Source organism: Nuphar pumila, chromosome 3 (assembly GCF_984573655.1).
Source record: "Nuphar pumila chromosome 3, dmNupPumi1.hap1.1, whole genome shotgun sequence".
Classification (NCBI taxonomy): domain Eukaryota; kingdom Viridiplantae; phylum Streptophyta; class Magnoliopsida; order Nymphaeales; family Nymphaeaceae; genus Nuphar; species Nuphar pumila.
The window spans coordinates 120,215,924-120,240,177 of NC_143251.1; the positions used below are offsets into that span (position 1 = coordinate 120,215,924).

General features: G+C 36.8%; 1 protein-coding gene across 15 annotated transcripts; it reads right to left on the bottom strand.

Annotated features, from left to right (window-relative positions):
- Positions 1-337: 337 nt before the first annotated feature.
- LOC149843489 (uncharacterized) lies at positions 338-16,676 on the bottom strand. 15 transcript variants are annotated; one of them, XM_089999851.1, is made up of 9 exons: positions 16,407-16,676; positions 16,164-16,325; positions 15,708-15,818; positions 11,985-15,439; positions 11,857-11,896; positions 11,672-11,720; positions 11,526-11,582; positions 11,210-11,261; positions 338-11,055 (listed from the first exon to the last, which is right to left on the bottom strand). In XM_089999851.1, the coding sequence occupies exons 4-9, from the start codon at positions 12,090-12,092 to the stop codon at positions 10,912-10,914; spliced, it is 450 nt and encodes a 149-aa protein (XP_089855977.1). In that variant the 5' UTR covers positions 12,093-15,439; positions 15,708-15,818; positions 16,164-16,325; positions 16,407-16,676; the 3' UTR covers positions 338-10,911. The 15 variants fall into 15 exon arrangements, with proteins under 15 accessions (XP_089855977.1, XP_089855978.1, XP_089855972.1 ...); XM_089999852.1 differs by lacking the exon at positions 16,164-16,325 and having other exon boundaries at positions 16,468-16,676; XM_089999846.1 differs by having other exon boundaries at positions 15,708-16,325; positions 16,468-16,676.
- Between the last annotated feature and the right edge of the window lie 7,578 nt (positions 16,677-24,254).

A 24,254-nucleotide genomic window follows, 5' to 3' on the forward strand; every position in this document is an offset into this window, starting at 1 on the left:
TAAATTGGGCAAGAGCCTATGGTGGTCAAGCTCCAAAAGCTAATTCTGAATTGTAAGGACTCTTTCAAAGAAACCGAAGATCATTGATAGGTAGTGACAAGGATCACGAGATTTTATGAAACGGATCAGGAAAAAATTGGCGTATGGGATCCAAAAATTAGAGAGATAGAGAAGGGAGAAAGGGGCATGAGGAGAGGAGAATTTGTTAGAGAGAGAAGGGGGAGGCATGTTTACAAGGAAGGGGGGTGGGTCACCCCCCTCGGTTGACATTCATATGTAAGGGGTCCTCTCCTTTCATTTCTTTGTGTGAACACTTTGAAAACCATGTCTCCCACAATTTTTGAGAAATGGTTTTTCAAAAAGTCATGGTATGGATTTTTTGAAAAACCAAAAATTCAAGACCTATAAAATATACCGAAAAGCCCTTGTTCTAATTCCAAGAATTTTCTGAAAATGTGATTCATATGATCCATGAAGGTTGTTGATGCATTCGTAAGTCCAAATGGCATTACTAAGAACTCATAATGGTCATATCTGATCATGAAGATCGCCTTCTGAACATCATCAGCCTTGATGTGCATATGATAACAGCTTGATTTTAAGTCAACCTTATTTGATCAAAAAGTTCTCAATTATAAGTAGAGGATATTTATTCTTTATTCAACATGTGGTAATCAACACAAAGTTATAGTGAATCATCTTTCTTTTTTACAAATGAGACAGGTAGGTACCCCCCATGATGACAAACTGGGTCATTTATTCATCAATCCTTCTAATTGCTTATTTAGCTTGGCCAATTCGCCTGGAACCAATCGCTATGGTACCTTCAAAACTAGGGCAGTTTCAGGTATTAAATCAATAGAAACACTTATCTCCCTCATAAATGGTAGACCCGATAATTCTTAAAAAAAACATGCTTGAATTTTTGTACTATCATATTTTCAATGTTTGTTTCATAATTATTTTAAAATATATAATATTAGTAAGAGAAACAAAATTTCTTCACCTTTAGAGAAAAGATCATTCATTTCTTTTCAAAATGAAATACAAAATTGAACTCAATAGTCGAGTAGTTAGGTTGCTCTAACAATACCTTTCTTTCGTGACACTCTAGATTGACAAAGTTCTCATGCAACCAATCTATCCCAAAATGATCATAGTCTATCAATTCTAGTATAGTAAGATTTGCTAAAAATGTGCCCTTCAATAGACACCTCTATATACTAGGAAGGTAGTTAACACGGACCTTCCTTGTTCCCAGAGTATTAACTACTTAAAGACCCATATTCAATTCTTTTGTTGGCAGATTAAAAAGTTTTACAAAAACCGACACAAAAGAATGAAAAGCACCTGATTCAAATAATACTCGAGCAGAGTGATCAACTATAGAGATTATACATTCGATGACCCTATGACTCAAGCTTGCTTCATTTGTCATGGCAACATAAACTCGGTTAACTTGACCAATATTCCGCCTCCGATGTAGATTCAACTGAGACTACAATCGTTGTGGAGGTCACGGCAGTAACAATTGTTTTTGAGGTAGGGTTTGAGGTTGTGCCGCTAATTTTGGGCAATTCTTGATGTAATGCCCCAACTCGTTGCAAAAGATACAAGCACCAGTATCACGAGGGCAAGGACGTCTAGGGTGATATTTTTGACACTTAGCCTATGTTCTTAGGACAGGTTGATTAAAACAAAATCCTCCATAGAAGGGGCATGGCCTCTTGTTCATCAGCACTTTTCCCTTGTTTCGAGGGAGGAAAAGGCCTCTTCTAGTATGATCCTTGTTCAAATATTGAATGTGTTTGAACCTCTTTGATTCTAGGAAAGTCATCCTCAAAGGTAGAGTCCTCTTTTGCCCTCTTGTAAGGACCCAGACCTAGAGTATACCCCTTAAACCTTGAACATACTTTTGTGCACATGTACGTAAAGACATTTCGACATTATCTTTTTAAATGCCTAAATTTGGTAGTGTAATCTATAAGTCATGTTCCCTATAGAGAGACCTACGAATTTCAACATCAATTTCTCCATGGCAAAGATAGGAAAATAGGTCTTGTAAAAACATTTTTAAATTCCTCACAAGGAATGTTCAAAGCTCTCAAACTAAATTTCAAAAGTGATCTCCCACCACTTTCCCTCATCACCCTTGAGTCGAAAGAATCTGTAAAATGTCATGTCCTTAGGACAACGAATATATGTTCAATTTCGTGGATCCAAGACTTTGTTGCTTCCTTATCAGCCTTTCCATAAAAGGTCAAAGGGTTATCTTTAAAAATTTCTCATATAAGACATTTTGTAGCTATGAATATTGGCTTTATGCATTTCTCGCTAACGTACCGAGGGCATCCAATACAAAATCCCTCTGTTCTTCCCATGATTTTGGCATTTTTCCTAAATTTAAAGAATTAACATAAATTCTTGTATTAACAAACATACTATATATTCATAATTTATTTTATTTACATAACCACATTATACAAAAATAAAACATACCATAACGCTATATAATAAATTACAAGACATAATTTAAACATTCAATCTAAATCCAACCATTATAGGATTCCTAGGGAGGCACAACAGAAGTGTAAGTCGACGAAGCAAGATTATAGGCAGGTGAAACTAGAATACAACAATTGGGTTCTCCGTTCTCCAATGTGCCCTTGAAAGAGTTCAAAGAAATTTCTATCAGCACCGATGTGTGAGAGACCTTATCAATAATCTAGAGAGGTATCCAAGCACCCTAAAACTCGTGAAAGTGATTTGGGGGTTAATTCATGCATAAAGAAGAGAACTCACATTTTCACTATTTTTCTATTCAAATGAAGGTAAAAAAATTATTATTTGCTTCTTATTGAGTTTTTTTGGGAAAGGGTATCGCATGGCAATAAGATACTCAGTGAGTGAAAAGTAATTGAAATCATAGTGTGGCATGGCAATAGGGTACTCAAGTCATGAGTGAAAATTGATTGAGAATAGTGTATCAAATGCTTTTTCTATTATTTGCGTCATACTACTTTTCCGAGTGGCATCTCTCGATAGAAGCATCATTTAGCCAAGACACATCTCAATGTTGCAGCCTGCACGTCAAGAAATTTAACGAATGTCATGAAATGACAATATCAACAATTATTGGTATGAAGAAAAAAAGACTAGAAAAAGAGGCAAAAATGGTGCATGCACAACCTTGGGAGGATGAAGATGAGATCCTACAACCCCTAGCTAACATAAGTAGGAAGTTTTGCAATGAAGGGAAAATGTGGCTGATACCACTAGTAGTAGTGTCACAAGCATAAAAAAAAGAGAAAAAAGAATAAGAGGTACAAGAACATCTATTTGGAGTTTTTTCAATCCAAGAACTACCCATGGGGTAATGCCATGACTCCAACATTTAAAACATGATGAGTTGAGACACTCATGGAGAGAAATTGAGTGTGTAATGGCAAATGAATGGAGAGACAAAGAGCCAAAGGACCTTATAAATTTCGTATAATGCCCCCAAAAGAAACTATAGTTTTTAAGGCAATTGATTTTTCTGATGCATCCAAAACAACAAATATTTTGGCCTAAAAAATAATGCAGGAAATTATAGACAACAAATAAAAAATTAGCTAAAAATTATGGGTCATTTTTTTTAAACCCTATATGTTTCTTATTACATAAAACTCTTGATTAAGGACACCGAGATAAAGCACACTAGTAGTGCATCCCTATATATAATATCATTAATCATAAGTGGAATAGGCAACTTCATGCTGAAGCAACATATTATTTAAATCTTACATTTAAGATAATCCTAATTATGACATTCAAGATCAAATTCAAAAAGATATAATGCATTGTCCGATACGAAGAAACCTACGTATAGTGCAAAATCATACCACGATACAACATATTATTTAAATCTTATATTTAAGATATACATTGAAATGTTGAATCCTAATTATGGCATTCAAGATCAAATTCAAAAAGATATAAAAAATTATGATAATGCATTGTACAATACGAGGAGACCTACGACAGTGCGAAACCATACCACGATGCGTTAAAAATTTACTTTGTTTATTTCAATTTCATATAGTTATTTAATTATAATGTTTTGTATGATTGTATTTGTTAGTCTTACATTTTATAGTTTTTCTATGACGTGGTGAATCAAGTTTGAAAGTGATGTTCCAAACTTGAAAGTTGTCATTCACATCTTTAGTCAAAAAATAGATGCGAGAGAAATTGGAGTGTTTTTAAGCAAATAAACACAAAACGAAGAAATAGATTGAAGCATAAAAGACTCGATGACCTCGTCTACATTCGATACAACTTACGTGTAGCAAAGGTACAAAAATTTATAAAGTTAATTTATTATTTTCATGTGTTTATTTAAAAAAAATAGCAAGAAAAAACACAACTAATTTTAATTTTTTTCACGTAATCTTTTTTAGCAACTAAAAAAGTTATCAAAGAGGCACAAAGGGCAACTAGATCCCATTAGTTTGAATAAATTTGATGTATTGAATGCATGGATTCAAAAAGAAGCATACATTCTAAATGAAAGACATTCAATGAATATTCGCAGAAAGAACTCTAGGATAAACGTAGAAAGAACTCTAGACGTAAATGATGATCTCATGTAAATGATGTGACTGTGGAAAGAGGGGAAGAAGAAAATAATTAATAAACTTGGTACGGAAGACTTATGCAGCTCATGGAGACATAAATGTTTCACATGTAATTTCATGGTTATATTTTGTGCAATAAATCATTGTTACATATGTTTATGATTTTTAAAAAAAAATTCAACCCAACCCTTCTCATGATTAGTGAAAAGGCACGACATAGAACAATGCAACACCTTACAACAAACTGCAAACTATGTCAAAAATATCTTTAACAAAACCCCCGAGAAACCAACACATCAGAACAAGAGCAGCACCACTGATATAGTCCAAACCAAAGAAAGACCAATAGATAATATAACCTAACAAGCAACTCACCAAAGTCATCTGGCACTTCATCAGAAGAGGACTTCAGCTAGGTGAAGTTTCACATGGAAAAAAAGCTACAAAAGAATAACAGGTATCTATTGGACCAATGAAGACGCACAGCAGATCTAATCTCATGATGGCTCTTCCATTCCAATCACCTCTCTGACAGCATTCTGAATGTATACCATATCATGATGCAGGTTGAAAGTCTTTCTTTGTTTGCAGTAGATCACATAATCAACCAAGGGCAGCAGAATGATAATGTCCCATATGAAAGAATCTCAACGAGGCTCTACACATTAAACTGCTATAAGCAATCCAGTAAGGCCAGAAGTGGATAAAAAGAGAACAGAAGCAATAGATCTCTTACACAGAATATTTCCAATTTTGAAAATTAATCACGATATATCACCAAAAAAAGTTGGGACAATCCCAATAAAAAAGATAACAATTGAAACCGCTTAAATAAAGCAGACCAATAAGATTATCACAAAAAGACAAACCACGTTAAGGTACAAACGTTTAGAAGAATAGGTGCAGCATCTATAAGACCAACGAACAGAGGTCACATAAAAACTTGCAGGATATGAACTACAGCAGGATGCATGTGATTGGAAGAGAGACATAAATAGGGTTACTTAAGACCCGTAGGCTATGATCTAGAGCAAGATGCATTAGAAACTCCATTTTGCCCACGACACAGTCAACCGGACACACCATTTTACCCTCCATACATACAGGTTTATATTCAATTTATAATTTATAATTATATTTTCAGTATATATAATATATATTTTAGATATAACATATATATTTAGATTATATTCATTTTATTTTGTATTTATGTGATTTAATATATATAGTCGTGTCCCCATACTCAACCAAGAGTCCCAAAATTAGCTCCTGAAAAATTCGGTCCACAGAAAAAAGACAAGTGCCCCATCAAAAAGCACACAAGGAGAATGTTTTCAGTTAATTGCGCAACATTTACAAGAAAGCACACCAACTAACCATGCAGGTCTCTGGACTTCACAGTTCATCAAAGCCAACACTTGCCAAGACCCCAAATTGAGCGACCATATGCAGAAAGCAAAACCTAGAACTCTAACCTCACGCTACATGTAGTAATATAAATGAAAAGACCCAATAGAAGACGGAAAGATGCCCAATAAAATGTAACTACCACAACAAAAATACTACGCCTTCATCCCAAAATAATTGGGGTCGGCGATATGAACCAAATAAGAAAATCATTTTGGGTCTTCCACATGAATCCTTGTCCTCCAATCTTTTCTATCCAATGTCATGTCGGTGAAGTTCATAGCATTCATATCCTTTCCTATCATCTCCATCCAAGTCTTCTTAGGCCTACCCCGACCTCTTTTAACTAATATATTTTTTTATTTCTCCATCCTTCTAACTGGAGCATCAGTAGGCCTTCGCCGAATATGTCCAAACCACCGTAAACGATTCTCTCTCATCTTATTTTCAATGGATGCAACGCCTACCTTTTTATGTATCTCCTCGTTTTGAATCTTATCTTTTATTGTATTTCCACACATTCATCTAAGCATATGCATCTCAGCAATACTCATTTCTTGAATATGATGTCTCTTGGCAGCCCAACATTTCGTACCATATAGTAAAGCGGGCCTAATTGTCGCCTTATAAAACTTTCCCTTCAACCGCAATGGCATTCTATGGTCGCACAACACTCCAGTTGCACTTTTTCATTTCATCCACCCAACCTTTATCCTATGATTTACATCATCAATTTCTCCATCCTTTTGAAACAGTCATCCACCGGTATAAAACCAAATTGATTCTCCGATACCATGACAACCTTACTCAATCTATACTCAATCACCCTCTTCCAAAGTTTCATAATATGACTCATGAGTTTTATACAACGATAGTTTGTGCAATCATGTATATCACCCTTGTTCCTATATAGAGGCACCAAAATACTCTTCCTCCACTCATTAAGAGTTTTATTTGTCCGTCAAATCTTGTTAAAAAGATTTGTCAATCATTCGAAACCTCTCACCCAAGCATTTCCAAGCCTCAATAGGTATACCATATGGGCCAATTATATTTTTTTATTTCATTTTCTTCAAAGCCTCTGCAATTTCATTCTTTCGAATCTTGCGCATGAAGTCACGATTCATCTCATGAAAAGGAATGGAGAAGTCTCAAAGATCTTGAGCATGACTTACATTAAATAGCTTATCAAAATAATCTTTTCATCTGCTTAATCTACTCATCTTTGACTAAAACCCTTTGCGTTTCATCTTTGATACATCTAACCGTACCCAGATCTCTCGATTTCCTATCTCTCATTGGAAGCCTATAAATATCCTTCTCGCCCTCTGTGGTATCCAACTTGTCATAAACCTCCTTATATACCTTATCCCTCGTTTTTAACTACTTTTTTGGTTTTCCTCTTTGCTATCATATACTTCTCCAAATTCTCATTATCAAACTCTTCGATTTCTATAACACTCCATTTTAACCTTAATAGCTAATTTGACATTCTCGTTCCACCGTGATGTATCCTTACCTAGCGGTGCACCGCCTTTAGACTCACCCAATACCTCCTTAGCCACCTTTCTCATGCAACCCGCTATTTTATTCCACGTTGATTCTGAATCCTCCTCGAGACACCAATCAACTTTCTTAGCTACCTGCTCTACAAACATTCTGTGTTTAGCTCCTTTCAGTACCCCCACTTAATTCTAGGCTCTATCTTATGTCTATCCCTTTTGTGGCATTTTCTAAATCTAAGATCTAAAATTAAGACTCTATGTTGTGTAGCTACACTTTATCCCGATATAACCTTACAATCGATGCAACAACCCCTATCTCTCTTTATAAGTAGGAAAATATCTATCTGACTCGTATTAACCCCACTTTTAAATGTTACTAGGTGAGACTCCCTCTTCCTAAACCAAGTGTTGGCTAAAAGATCATATCATAGGCAACCCAAAATCTAAAATCCTTTCTCCACTTTCGTTTCTTTCTCTTATACCATAACCTTCATGGATACTCTCAAATCCATCCCTACTAATGCCTACGTGCATTAAGGTCACCGCCGATGAAAAGCTTTTCTCCATAAAATATCCCTTGTACTACTCCATCCAAATCTTCTCAAAATTTACGCTTAATGGAATCATCTAAACCTACTTAAGGTGCATAAACACTAATAATATTAATAATATCCGTACCTAATACTAATTTAACAAGTAAAATCTTATCACCCTTCCTACGGACCTCAACTACATTATCTATAAACTCACGACAAATAACAATCCCTACTTCAATCATATTCCTATTTATTCCTCTATATCAAATCTTATATCCCAAGGTTTTATCACTTATGCTTTCTCACCTACCCATTTGGTCACCTGTAGACATAAAATATCAATCTTTCTCCTACACATAACATCTACTAATTTTATAGTCTTGAACTATCTTCTTTACCCTCACCCATCCAACAGAGAAAACCCTTGCCTATTTGACACCACACCCAGGCGCCGGTGTGACGCATCGCTTCTGGGCGACGACCTAGCAACCCTTGCCCATTTATCACTGCATCCGGGCCTATAGAGTACAGGGCGTCGCTCAATAGGGAACGCCCCAACGAAATTCTCATATTGATTCATATTAATAGGGTGTGGCTTAAGTTTTTATGTTGACGTCACTGGCCTACTGCAACCCTCCTTTATCCGGGCTTGGGACCAAAACAGAATCCTATATTAGCGATTCGATAAAACTAAGTAGTGGAACCTTAAAAACCAAGAGGTCCCAAAAAATTGCAACAAATTGTCGCTTAGGCAATTCACCGAATACTTGGTGTGCGTCAAGCAACACCAAGCAAAACACACACAAACGACACAACCGGGGCATTCTCTCACTGAGAGAGAGCGCTACAGCGATGCACACATAACGAGAAATTTGTTAGAATATGCTTCTGCATAAAAACAATAAAATACAATGCAAATCGACAATCTGATTATCGAAAACAATAAAGCAATATACCAAAAATCTAGAACAAGCTTGCAAGGATATGTTGGGCATCTCCATTGATCTGCACACTATCCAAGGTCACACCAACGTGACTGCACAAAAATCAAGGCATCCAAATCCAAGAGGATGATGAATTTCCTTAGAAAAATATCCCAAAAATGAAAGAATCAAAGAAGAGGATGACATGAATGTAACTAACAGTATAAAAAACTAACGACTGATACATGACCTACAAAGCCATGACTGCAAGAGCAATGTACTCCCAACAGTATCAATAAAGAAACCACAGAAAGGCACATATAAGAGACCAACGGAAATATCTCCAGGACAACACAGATCACCCACAACACAATGCATGTAATGTAGTAAAACAGAACCAAATCTGCACCACTTTCACTTGCAAAGGTGGCTGAGCTTACCTATATTGGATCACCAAAGCAACCGCATCAAGACAAAACACCTATCTACACCAAGGGCATGTTTAGAAGTGAGAAACATTCTCATAGGAAAAGAAAATTGTACACATGAGAAGTTCTCATATGAAAAAATTCTCTCATTTGTGTCAAATGAGAGCTGAGAGAATGAAGTTAAAAAAAATATGATAAATGTGATAATATTGTGTACCCACTTGTCAAAACTCAAAATGTTTCCTGAAACATATACACAAGCCATTGGTGGGCTGAGCTTACCAATATTGGATCACCAAAGCAACCGCATCAAGACAAAACACCTATCTACACCAAGGGCATGTTTAGAAGTGAGAAACATTCTCATAGGAAAAGAAAATTGTACACATGAGAAGTTCTCATATGAAAAAATTCTCTCATTTGTGTCAAATGAGAGCTGAGAGAATGAAGTTAAAAAAAATATGATAAATGTGATAATATTGTGTACCCACTTGTCAAAACTCAAAATGTTTCCTGAAACATATACACAAGCCATTGGTGGGCAGCAACCCATTCCTTTTCCATCATCCTAATTGGAGAGCAGCAACATGCTCAGAAGTCCCATCCATCCATCGTGAATGGCAGCAAAGATTCAATGATGGTTTCCATAAGCTCAACCTATAATTCATTATTGATTGAGTTGGAGCAGTTCAAGGAGAAGAGGGACCCATCAAAGAAGATACAATTGCAATTTTCATACATGGAACTGCAGAACCTAAGATGAGCAGCACCAAGCAGCCAACTGGAGAGAGAGAGAGAGATGAAAATGAAGGCAGTGGAGTGGCAGCTGACAGAGAGATACTTTGAGGGCGAGTGCCATAATGCAAAAAGAAAAATTTTGATAGGAAAAATTCCTCAACCCCTATCAAAAGTTTTTAGAAAAACTTCCTTTCAGAAATTCTCTTGTTTCGAATAGATGGGAAGTTTTAATTTTTCATTCATACTATAACTTTTCCTGTTATTTACCTGCTTCCAGACGTGCTCTAAAGAAACTCCTTAAAGACGACTACACAGAAAAAATGCATCACCCAAGCACACAAGCAAACCCACATTGAAGCCTTGAAATAGGAAGACAAAGATTATGAAAATGAATCAACAAGATGGCATGAAGTCTGCAAAGAAGCAACAAAAAAGGCGCAGTAGTGCTGCAGACTAACCAGGGAACATGATGTTAACAGGAAGACATTCGAAAGCAAGAAAATAAATTTGACAACCAAATAGATTGATAATGAACAAAAGATTTATAGCAAGTCACTTTTCCAGTATTTAGAGAAGAAACGGTAGAAACAAAATCCTGAGAGAGAGATTGTAAACCACAAAAAACTTCTATGCTCCACAGTTTTATTTGCACTTCTTCTATACAACAACATTACCACTTTTATATTACAACAGTGAGTCCGTACAAGCAACAAGTACAACAAATGCTTTACATAGATATCTAGAAGCTCGTGAAGTTATATATAATGCCCATCATTAAGATCTACTATAACAATAGCACAGATCCCATCATTTTCCAACCAACACCACAGCCACCAGAATGACCCTTCAAAGTTTTGAAGGGAATAAGAAATTGACACAAACACCAGATGAGTCACACCCTAGCACAATTAAAATCTTCCAGTTAGCACAAACAGAAAAAGTAGACGAACAACAGGTAATCAGGTACTTAAGCAGCAGCAGCTTAACAACAACAAATGGAAAACAAAATTGAACCAAAATGTTCTGGACAGACCCACTCAGCTAATCACTTACAGAACAATGTTGTCCCCATGTCATTGTATCCAGTGATGAAGGGAAAATCGCACTGTAAACAACAGCAACATGAGAAAAATTGGGAAGGACGTCCTAGCAAAGAAACCAAAACGCTGGAAAAGATTATAGCAGACAGTAGGCATCACCACCACCAACAAAAAGTCCCCGATAGCAAGAACAAAAGATGCCTAAAAAGCAACACATCAAGAGTACCAAAAAGAAGAATTCCTTGAAAACAAAAATAAGATTGTAGACCTGGAAGAAAGAAGAGGAAAAAGAGAAGTAAACAAAACAATAGAGCCGAAGACCATCTTACAAAAGATTTTTGCAGCTTATGCATGCCCAGTGACATCTCTTTATAAGAACATTGTTCCTGATTTAAAAGAAAAGCTTGCAATTTACAAAACCAGAATAAGGAACCAACTTGCTACATGACGAGGGTCAAAAGACTCAAAACCTTACAGCCAGGAAGCTTTAAAGGATGATTCGAGCACCAATACATCCAATTGCCCTAAAAGTAGGTGCAGGTGACAGAATTAACAAATCACCAAAACAAATAGTCAGTGGAGTAGACATTAAGAAATTCTCAAAATTTAACAAAATAAATAAATGCAGCCATCCATTAACTGAATACCATCAATACACACCTCCCACTCCATGACCAACCAAATATAATTTATTATCCAACTGCATGGAAATAAAAGTTGATACTCAGCAGAATAAACCACAATAGCCACATATTCTAAAGACCATTAAAAAATACAATTCAAATAACCAAATGGAGTCTGTTGATGTTGGAACCATGCCCACGAACACGGCTCATTAACAAAACCAACAATCTGACCCTACAGATCCAGACAACAAACATGGGATGAATCAACATCAAAGCATTCGATCCGGAAGAAAAGAAGAAGAGCAGGGAGGAAGAAAGATAACATTGAAAAATAAAAACTAAAAATACAATTCACGATAAAGTTAGGTCTTTGCTTCAAGCCACCAGCAATAATCCTACCCGTTTGCCTGTTCACAAAACCAACAACTAAATCACCCACTCACCCAAACAAACAAAACCATAACAAATAACAAATGAACTTATAATCCTTTTCTGTCAATGGTGCCAAGACTCCTCTGCCACTTTGCTCTCAGCTCCCCCCATATGTTCCAACAATCCGCAATACGAATTAAAATGCCTAAAATTCACTACGAGGCAGAAATTGGATATAACCATCATTGAATAACAAAAATTCAAAGAGAAAAACTAAAATTCCAAGGAAAAAAACAAACAAAAGGAACAATCTAATCAGACAACAATCTAATCAAACAACCAAATGGAGTCTGCTGATGTTGGAACCACGCCGACGAACGCAGCTCATTAACAAAACCAGCAATCTGGCCCTACAGATCCAGACAGCAAACATGGGATGAATCACAATCAAAGCATCCGATCCGGAAGAAAAGAAGAAGAGCAGGGAGGAAGAAAGCTAATATTGAAAAATAAAAACAAAAAATACAATTCACGATAAAGTTAGGTCTTTGCTTCAAGCCACCAGCAATAATCCTGCTCGTTTGCCTGTTCACAAAACCAACAACTAAATCACCGACTCTCCCAAACAAACAAAACCATAGCAAATAACAAATGAACTTATAATCTTCTTCTGCCAATGGTGCCAAGACTCCTCTGCCACTTTGATCTCAGCTCCCCCCATATGTTCCAACAATCCGCAATACGAATTATAATGCCCAAAATTCACTACGAGGCAGAAATTGGATATAACCATCATTGAATAACAAAGATTCAAAGAGAAAAACTAAAATTCCAAGGAAAAAAACTAACAAAAGGCACAATCTAATCAGACAACAATCTAATCAAATAACCAAATGGAGTCTGCTGATGTTGGAACCACGCCCACAAACACAGCTCATTAACAAAACCAACAATCTGACCCTACAGATCCAGACAGCAAACATGGGATGAATCAACAACAAAGCATCTGATCCGGAAGAAAAGAAGAAGAGAGGAAGAAAGATAATATTGAAAAATAAAAAATAAAAATACAATTCACGATAAAGTTAGGTCTTTGCTTCAAGCCACCAGCAATACTCATACCCGTTTGCCTGTTCACAAAACCAACAACTAACTAAATCACTGACTCTCCCAAACAAACAAAACCACAACAAATAACAAATGAACTTATAATCCTCTTCTGCCAATGGTGACAACACTCCTCTGCCACTTTGATCTCAGCTTCCCCCATATGTTCCAACAATCCGCAATATGAATTAAAATGCCCAAAATTCACTACGAGGCAGAAATTGGATATAACCATCATTGAATAACAAAGATTCAAAGAGAAAAACTAAATTCCAAGGAAAAAAACTAACAAAAGGCACAATCTAATCAGACAGCAATCTAATCAAATAACCAAATGGAGTCTGCTGATGTTGGAACCACGCCCACGAACACAGCTCATTAACAAAACCAACAATCTGACCCTACAGATCCAGACAGCAAACATGGAATGAATCAACATCAAAGCATCCGATCCGGAAGAAAAGAAGAAGAGCAGGGAGGAAGAAAGATAATATTGAAAAATAAAAACTAAAAATACAATTCACGATAAAGTTAGGTCTTTGCTTCAAGCCACCAGCAATAATCCTACCCGTTTGCCTGTTCACAAAACCAACAACTAAATCACCGACTCTCCCAAGCAAACAAAACCATAACAAATAACAAATGAACTTATAATCCTCTTCTACCAATGGTGCCAAGACTCCTCTGCCACTTTGATCTCAGCTCCCCCCATATGTTCCAACAATCCGCAATACGAATTAAAATGCCCAAAATTCACTACGAGGCAGAAATTGGATATAACCATCATTGAAAAACAATGATTCAAAGAGAAAAACTAAAATTCCAAGGAAAAAAACTAACAAAAGGCACAATCTAATCAGACAACAATCTAATCAAATAACCAAATGGAGTCTGCTGATGTTGGAACCACGCCCACGAACACAGCTCATTAACAAAACCAACAATCTGACCCTACAGATCCAGACAGCAAACATGGGATGAATCAACATCAAAGCATCCGATCCGGAAGAAGAAAGATAATATTGAAAAACAAAAACTAAAAATACAATTCACGATAAAGTTAGGTCTTTGCTTCAAGCCACCAGCAATAATCCTACCCGTTTGCCTGTTCACAAAACCAACAACTAAATCACAGACTCTCCCAAACAAACAAAACCATAACAAATAACAAATGAACTTATAATCCTCTTCTGCCAATGGTGCCAAGATTCCTCTGCCACCTTGATCTCAGCTCCACCCATATGTTCCAACAATCCGCAATACCAATTAAAATGCCCAAAATTCACTACGAGACAGAAATTGGATATAACCATCATTGAATAACAAAGATTCAAAAGAGAAAAATTAAAATTACAAGGAAAAAAACTAACAAAAGGCACAATCTAATCAGGCAGCAATAAAGATGGGAAAACCCTAATAAAATGCTGCAAGATTCTTATCTACACATCCACATAAATCGCAGTATGCTCCACCACCCTAGCACCTTGCTGCATAACTTACCTGATACATAAAGGACAAAACAGACAAGGCATCACCCCCAAATTATTCACTGATGACCAATTAAATACTCTGACATTCCCCTATAAGAGTTTAAGAACGATACAACCAACAGAGGTTCCAACCTACCAACCACGAACCACCACAAAAGCCTCATATAGCAGCCTATCTATGGCCAACAGCAACTCCAATGGCCACGCGCATTTGCCATCCAAACAGAAAAAAAAAGTTCATAATATGACAGTCGATGCTTGCACTACCAAGCAATCACAATAAGATAGTGGTCTAGAATAATCCAAATAAAATAGTCCAAAGAAGTAAAGATGGGAGGATAAGATAACGACTACAACAGAACGGACTATTCCACTTAAAAACATCTTACAAACACGACTCCAAGTTGTGTTTCTTGGTCTAGTATTGCTTGCAGCAAAGAATCTCCTGCAGTAAATCCGGAGCATCAACACCCTCTTCTGTAGGAAAAAAGACCCAAAGAAAAAAAGAGTTGCAAAGACGAGGACAATAAAAATAGCAATAAAAAAGAGCAGATGATCATGTCTAGCCGGCAAATACAACTCCAAAAATGTTTTTTGTAGATTGGTTGTCACCCAGCCTAAGCACCAAAGGTACGCATTTCCTGTCCCCTGCAATGACTTTTGAATATCAATACCTGGAGGAGGAGCCACCAGAAGAAGAATATTCTTAATTCGATGGATCATATACACAGGCAGAAGAAGAATAGTTCATGCACTACGATAACAGTGTCGACCAAGTGAAGTAGCTTTCCCTTTTCATAATCAATCTATCGATGGATAAGAAAAGATTAAATTTGATCTTGGCCACATCCATAAAGAGAATCCGCACTACATCAACAAAACAAGTGCCCAATATCAACCTCGCAATGATACCCACCATTGAAAAAAATAATAATAAACCTCCATTACAAAACGGATAACCCTCTTCATATCAGAGAACACACTGCCGCACATCCAAATGCTTTTGCTCCGACCATGGCAGCAAGCCCTAGATTCAACAACAGAACCAGAACCAACATGAGATGTATACTAGTCCTACTAAAAGAGGGCAAGTCCAGTAAAACTCGTTTTTTCAACCCATAATAACACCGCACAGCTAATCACGAAGTAAAGTCTGCGGTCAGCATAAACCTAGACCAAGACAGGGAGAGAAATCATCCAAACTTGATAAGCAAACAGCTATGCATCACGGTGAAGGGAAAGGGCAAGGTTACACCAATTGCCCCAAAACCGACACTAAAATTTTACCTGCTTGCTTATACTATCGTATTCATAATCACTCATCTAATCCATAAATCTCAACTCATCAATCATATGCAGAAGAGCGGCATACCAGCAGATGACTAACCAACAGAAGGCTGACTTCTCTACGATGAATCCTTTAAAGCAAGATCAGAAAGACGAACACAAGATTTGCAATCAACCTCCCGTAACCTCAGAACCCTTGCTTCTCTATTCCAGATAATCAGCATCAAATTTTCGTCCTATTATCATACTGGCTACAGATCGACAACTCAAAATCATCTTATATCAAATAAAATCGAAACCTACAACACAATTTGCCGCAAAAACAGACCGCAAACAGCAGAGAAGAGGCATCACCCTAAAGAACTCGAATCAAACGAATAAACACTTACTGATAGCGATCCGATCTGGCCCTTTGCTTCGCTCTCCTCTTGGATAGAGAAATCAGGAAAATCCAAAGAGTGAAAACCGAACCCTACATGGTGGAAGAAGGAAGGAAGACCCTAAATCCAGAGCAAGAAAAACAGAAGAAACCCAAAAACGGACGGCAGACAGAACACACGGGAACAAACTCGCCATAACCCCACACTAGAGGACGAGAAGTCAGGGAAAGGAGCGAGGGTTGGGGTATTTATAGGCAGAGAGGGCATGAATCTACGGTCCTGATGAAGCGGTTGGCAACACAACGTACGGCTAGATTTGGTCTTACTTTCCTGAGGAGGTAAGTGGTTGGCAAGGTGGACCTGCTGACGAACCTAGAATAGTTTGGAAGAATATGACACGTCAGCGAGAGACGTGAGAACCGCCTTTCCCACGCGGAAAATGGGCCACCCCTCGAGTTTGGACGGGTCGGATAGGGTCGGATTATAGTAGTTCCGGACCGGGGTCCGAATTCGAAAATCAGGGGCAATCCTGGTCCGAATCTGGATGCGAACCTTATCCGATACAGTAGAGTTGAATCCAGACTCTGATAAGGTGGTTGTAGGGGTGGCAATCAGGTTGGGTTGGCGGGTTGGTGGGTCAGAATACCTCAACACGAACACAACCCATTTATTAAACGGGTCGGATGTGGCAAACACGAACACGACCCATTTATTAAACGGGTAACCCGACACGACACGGTTAACCCGTTTAATAAACGGGTCGGGTCGACACAACACGACGACCTGTTTATTAAACGAGTCGACCCGATAACATAGACATTTTTGTTTACGATTTGGTTTGGTTCGGACTATTGGTCAATCAAGAGTTAGCACTACAAGAAAAATGTTAATTAGCGACGGAAATTTGCGACGGATTTTTGCCGTCGCTAATTAGCGACGGATTAACGACAACAATTGTTTCGTCGCTAATTCCCAATACCAAAAAAACATTTTAGCGAGGGATTTAGCGACGGAATTTTTCCGTCGCTAAATCCCTCGCTAATTAGCGACGGATTAGCAACGGAAAAATTCCGTCGCTAAATCCCTCTCTAATTTTCGATTTAAACCGAGCGCGAAATTTTCCCTCTCTCCCTTTCGAAATTTAAATCGGGCCCACTCTCCCCCTCTCCTCTTGCTTTTTTATCCTACCGGGTTGCTTCATTCCATCCCGTTCCATTCCCTTCTTATTCCCACGAAGGCCGGGCTGAACCTTTCAACTGGTCCCAATACTCTCAGCGCCTGGGCAGCGTGCTTGACGCCCACGAGCTTCTCCATGAGCTCAACACCACGCAAAATCGCCTCGTCATGACCGAGGCCATCTCTCCGAGGTGCAGAACCAGCTTCACTCCTCCAACACCCTCCTCGAGAACCTGCTCACGGAGCTGGCTCGGCTGAAGGAGTCGCTGCCGGAACGGGGGAGCAATAGCGGCCAGAACGACCCCGTGGTCCTTGAACAATATGATGGTGCCAAGACAGATCACCTGGCTGGTTGGGGCCCCGATGTCCCCGACGAGGTGAGGAACGTGGCGGGTCCGCACAAGCTGCCGCTGGGTTTCTCGCCCACCTTCGGCTCCGAGGAGATCTACCCGCCGGTGGGTCACGCCTGCCGACGGTTCCAAGAGGAGCTGAAGCAGTATATGTCGTACGACATCGGGGGGACGTGCCCGGCGGACGACATCTTTGTGCAGCGGCTGATGATCAAGGGGTGCGAGCCCTTGCCCCCGAAGGCGGTGCCACGCAAGGTCTGCCTTTGGCGTCGTCGTCCTCCGGTTCACGAAGGACGACGACGCCGGTTCACGGAGGACGACGATGCCTGTCGGGTGCGGTATAAGTCCGGCTTATTGCTGCCGGAATACCGCCCGACAGGGATCATTTTTTTATTTTTTTTTTAAATTTAGCGACGGATTAGCGACGGATAATGTCTGTCGCTAATCTGTCGCAAATTAGCGACGGAATTAACGACAAATAAGTTTTTTCGCTAATTAGCGAGCAAAAATTCGCGATGGCCTCTATCCATCGCTAATCCGTCGCTAAACTGTTTAGCGACGGCTTAGCGACGGATTAACGATGGATATAAGCCGTCGCTAATCCATGATTTTCTTGTAGTGTAGGGTTAGATAAGTTTATATATATATATATATATATATATATATATATATATATATATATATATATATATATATATAAATAAACGGGTTGCGGGTTGACAGGTTTGTGTAAACGGGTTGACCTGCCCGCCTAACCCGTTTATTAAACTGGTCAAACGGGTTGGCGGGTTGGCATACCACTAACACGAACATGACCCGTTTAATAAACGGGTTAGGCAGGTCGACCTGTTTACGACACGAACCCCTTTAAGCCAAACCCTAACCTGGCTAGGAAGTGGGTCGGGTCAGATTTTGCCACCCTTAATTGGTTGTGGTCATCACATGGTACATGCACCAAGTTCATGCTAATCGTGTCAACTAGTCTTTTCCAAATTGTGGGCTGACCCGTGTGTGCGAAGAGGCTGGATTGTAGTGACAAATAGTGCGAGATTTATGAAAATCTTTTGATAATATCACGAGAAATTACTTGAAAGTTTAAAACGGTAATTTTTCCACAAGATTTTCAAAATATCATGATTTTTCAGCAAAACATAAATATCATGATTTAAACATGATATTTATGTTTTGAACAGCTATTTATCGAGAACAAATAGTGCAATTTCCATTTTTAAATATTTTTATTGATATTTTATTATAAAAAATAATGTTTAATTAATTAATTATTTTTTATTGCCGATATTTTGCCTAAAAATGAAAAAAAAATCGTAAGTTTTTTTTTTACTGCCGAAAAAAAAAACTGAGTTTTAATCTTTTGTCACTATAATAATAAAAATAATTTTAAGTATTTTTATGCTTATTAAAAATAGTCATTCAAGATTGAAGCCTATCGATTTTTGTTCGATACAATATGTATCAACCGATACAAACCAGTCTACCGACCGATACGCACAAATACTGACAAACATTGTTCCAAACCCAACACTTGTTGCGACTGGAACATGGACATGACCCCACTTGATAGTGGGACTGGCAAAGCTTATATCCAAGAAGGCGTGATCTTTTTGATGAGCCCATGGGAATTGAAGCCTATGGGCTTAAACAGGACACAGACTTTACTGTGGCTGGTCTAACTCTGTCCGCACCCAACCTGGGATTCTTATCCAAACAGTTGTAAAGGTATCACGTTCCATATTGGGCAGGGAAGATGAGGACCGCACGTTTTGAGTTGGATACCCCAATAGAACTCGTAATAACCCAGATACCCAATAGTTTAACCGGGAAATTTTGTTTCTTCTCTTCTTTTAATTCATTTATTTTGAAAGTATTTTTATCGACAAATCGTGATTAATCGGTTAAAAATATCGATTTGTAAGATATCAATAAGAATTTTCATATCGATTTAATATGTTATTTTGATTCTTAATATCGTTTTCTATGCTGATTCTTGATATCGATTTAAGATATTGTTTTGATTATTAATATTGATTGAAGATTATGTTTTGATTCTAAATATCAAATTTTAAGATATCAGTACGAATTTCTAAATCGATTTAAGATATTGTTCTGAATCTTAATATTGATTTATATGTTGATTCTTAATATCGATTTAAGATATTGTTTTAATTATTAATATTGATTTAAGATATTGTTTTGATTCTAAATATCGATTTGTAAGATATCAATAAGAATTTTCATATCGATTTAAGATGTTATTTTGATTCTTAATGTCGATCTAAGATATTATTTTGATTCTAAATATCAATTTTGTAAGATATCAGTACAAATTTTTAAATCGATTTAAGATATTGTTCCAAATCTTAATATTGATTTCTATATCAATTTAAGATAATGTTTTGATTCTTATTATCGATTTCTATCTTGATTTTGAACATCAATTTATAAGCTATAAACAGGAATTACCATATCAATTTGTGGTTGACAAAGACGTCATTGCGTAAACCGCCTAAAACGTGAATCGTTTAAAGGTATATGTTATTTTATTATAAAATCATTGGCGGGTCCCATAAGCATTAAACTCCTTTGTTATAAAAGGAGATCCTTGCAATATTTCTCCATAAACGTTCCACCAAAAATCTAACGCTTCATCTTCTTTCGCCAGAGCAACCTTTGTCGTCTCGATGAGTTTTTGTGTTGTGCAGGTTACCAATGGCTTATATTCATAAGAGAAGAAACAATCCATCATTAGAGGGAAAATCTCTTGAGGAAATCGTCAAACAGTATCTCACAAATCGATATACATATTGTATAATATATTACAAATTGATACAACAATTTAGCATAATAGCTTACAAATCGACACTACAAAACACATAATATCTTACAAATTGATATACATATCGCATAATATATTACAAATCGATACAAAAATTCAGCATAATAGCTTATAAAATAATATTAACAAACAAAACAATATCTCACAAATCGTCTCATCTCAAAATTTTGCTTTTCATCCCCGTTTCATCTCTGTCTCAAACTAAAGGGGAATAAAATAGTTGTCCTGAGCTTCATCCTCGTCCTCATCCCATGTCAAACTAACTTTATGCATATTTTAAGAGCATTAAGAATAAACTAAGGAGAGAAAGGGTTTAGGGTTAAGAATATATGTGTATATATAAAGATTTTTTAATATATAAAAGTATATTAATAATTTCATTAACGGAGACCGGGTGAGGTGCGAAGCAGGTTATATGTCCCCCCCCCCCCCCCCCGAAACATGCAGGTGTGTGTTCTCGAGTCTGAATGAGTGCCATGTATGTAAGCACATGGAGCTCGTTTCTCCACGTGTGTCGGCATCACTTAGCATCGAAGTCCGATTTGTTTGCAAAGACTTAATTACCCTTTCCCGTCAATAACACCATGAAATGATGTTTCGAGTAAAGGACAAAAATGTTTTCCCATCAGAAAGGGTTAAAATCATCATCATTTTCTCTATAAGGAGTAAACTCCTATACTTTAACAGGAGCTCCTCGCAATATTTCACCTTAAACGTTCTGGCTCACCCTTTGACGATGCACCATCTGCTGTAACATGAGCTCCCTTTGATGATGCAACCTTTGACGTCGTCTGCTGCTGCGGGATCACCCTTTGACATCGTCTGCTGCCATCGGAGCACCCCTTTGGCATCGTCTGCTATCGTCAGAGCACCCCTTTTCGTCGTCTACTATCATCGAAGCGTAGTCGGAGAACTGTTTCCACCATCGGCTGCATCTACCTTCTAGGTGTTTCTCCTCCACTACCGGATTAGCAAAACTCATGGTGTTTCAATGAGTTTCATTTAAGGTTTCGTTATGTAAACAAATCGATTTGTAAATCTGAATGCTAAATCTTACAACTGGTTGTACTATTTGTGCTAAATAACACCTATTTTCATGTTGAAAGAAATTGATTTGTATATATCCACCTTTTGGACGTTGAAAAATAGTTAGCACGATTTGTTCTTATGAAGGCCAAACATTACTAAATCGATTTGTACTTGATTTTGCTATTCATAGCGATGTGTAATTATGAAGTTACCTTAATTTGTACTTAATTTTACTAAATCGTACTACGATGTATACTTATAAAGCCAAATATTGCGACGACTTGTAATGTTGGAAATTGTTTAACGAATGTGATAATTTATAATAATATATACTTGGGGGGGGGGGGTTGTAACATATAATGATGCGATTAAATTTATGTGTTGTGCAGGTTAGCAATGACTATAATTCGTAAGACAATAAAGCCTTCGCCGTTGCAGGAGATGACTCTTGGAGAAATCATCCGCCAATTCAATATATATGAGGGCTATGTAAAGTACCAAAATATAATAAACATTGAGAATGAAAAAGACAGGAACAAATTGGTGGATATTTATTATGCGGAGCCTGATCCATCAGATATTGAAGATGAAAAGCAAACGAAGAAAAATGAGAAAGAACTAGAATGAAGAGAAAGAAGAAGAAGCATGACGAAGAGAAGGAAAAACAAAAAAAAAGGAGGAGAATGAAAACTATGCACACTTATAAGGCAAAAGGATTTCTTTCTGTCGACCATGCAAAATTAATTTTACATGCACATCTTTCTTCATGTTATTTGTCAGGATCGTTAGTTGTATCGTACTATACTATGCATCGAGTTCTTATTTACTTTGGTAATAAAAGAAACGACTTATCGTATATGTGTGTTGACGATAGCGATTCATGTGACAATGATTTAATGACTGTTATGACGCTGTGAAGCGATTTCAAATTTAATCGCTAAATGAACAATGATTTAAATACGCAAATTGTCACCGTAATCGCCCAACAATAACAATACCACACGCACATGTTTCAATGTTGTAATACAAATATCTTACAAATTGACACTAGCAAACACATAATATGTTACAAATCGATATATATATATATATCGCATAATATATTATAAGTCAATACAAAAATTTAGCATAATAACTTACAAATTGATATTAACAAACAAAATAATATCTCGCAAATCTATAATATATTACTACAACCGCGATTTATGTTATACTATTCCAATATTTTCTATACAACCGCGATATGTACTTATGAAGGGTGTGATTTATACATCAATTTGTAAGTTTAAAGCAACAATTTGTACGTTTAAAGCAGGAATGTTTTATGCATTTGATGAAATAGCGATTTATACTTGTTGATGATAGTGATTCACGTGACAGCTATTTAATTACAGGTACGAAGCTTTGAAGCGATTTTCATAAAAATCGCTAAATGAGCAACGCTGTGAACATGCAAATGGCTACCTCATGTCGCTATAATGTAAATTCTTCACGCACAAGTTTCAATTACATAGTACAATTATCTAACAAATCGATACTAGAAAGCACTTAATATTTTACAAATTGGTACATATATCCCATAATATATTACTATAACTAAACCTATACCCTAAACCCTGAATATCTTACTAAACCTTAACCCTAAACCCTTAATATCTTACTAAACCCTAACCCTAAACCCATAATATACTACTAAACTCTAAACCATAAAACCTAATGTTTAAACCCTAAACCTTAAACCCATAATATATTACTAAACCTTAAACCCTAATGCCTAAACCCTAACCCTAAACCCATAATATATTACTAAACCCTAAACCCTAAACCTAAATCCTAAACCCTAACCCTAAACCTAAATCCTAAACCCTAACCTAAAACCCTAAACCTAACCCTAAACCTAAACCCTAAACCTAAACCCCAAACCCTAAAACCCTAACCCTAAGCCCTAAACCCTAAACCTCAACCGTAAACCCTAAACCCTATACTATGACAATATTTTCATAACAAAGGCAAATCGACTAAACATTACAATGATTTTTAAGATATCAATAGGAATTTCCATATCGATTTAAGATTTTGTTTTTATTATTAATATCAATTTAAGATTACGTTTTGATTTTAAATATTGATTTTTAAGATATCAAAACAAATTTCCAAATCGATTTAAAATATTGTTCTAAATCTTAATATCGATTTCTATGATGATTCTTAATATCGATTTAAGATATTATTTTGATTCTTAATATCGATTTAAGATATTATTTTGATTCTTAATATCGATTTAAGATATTATTTTGATTCTAAATATCGATTTATAAGATATCAATAAAAATTTCTATATCGATTTAATATGTTGTTTTGATTCTTAATATCAATTTCTATGTTGA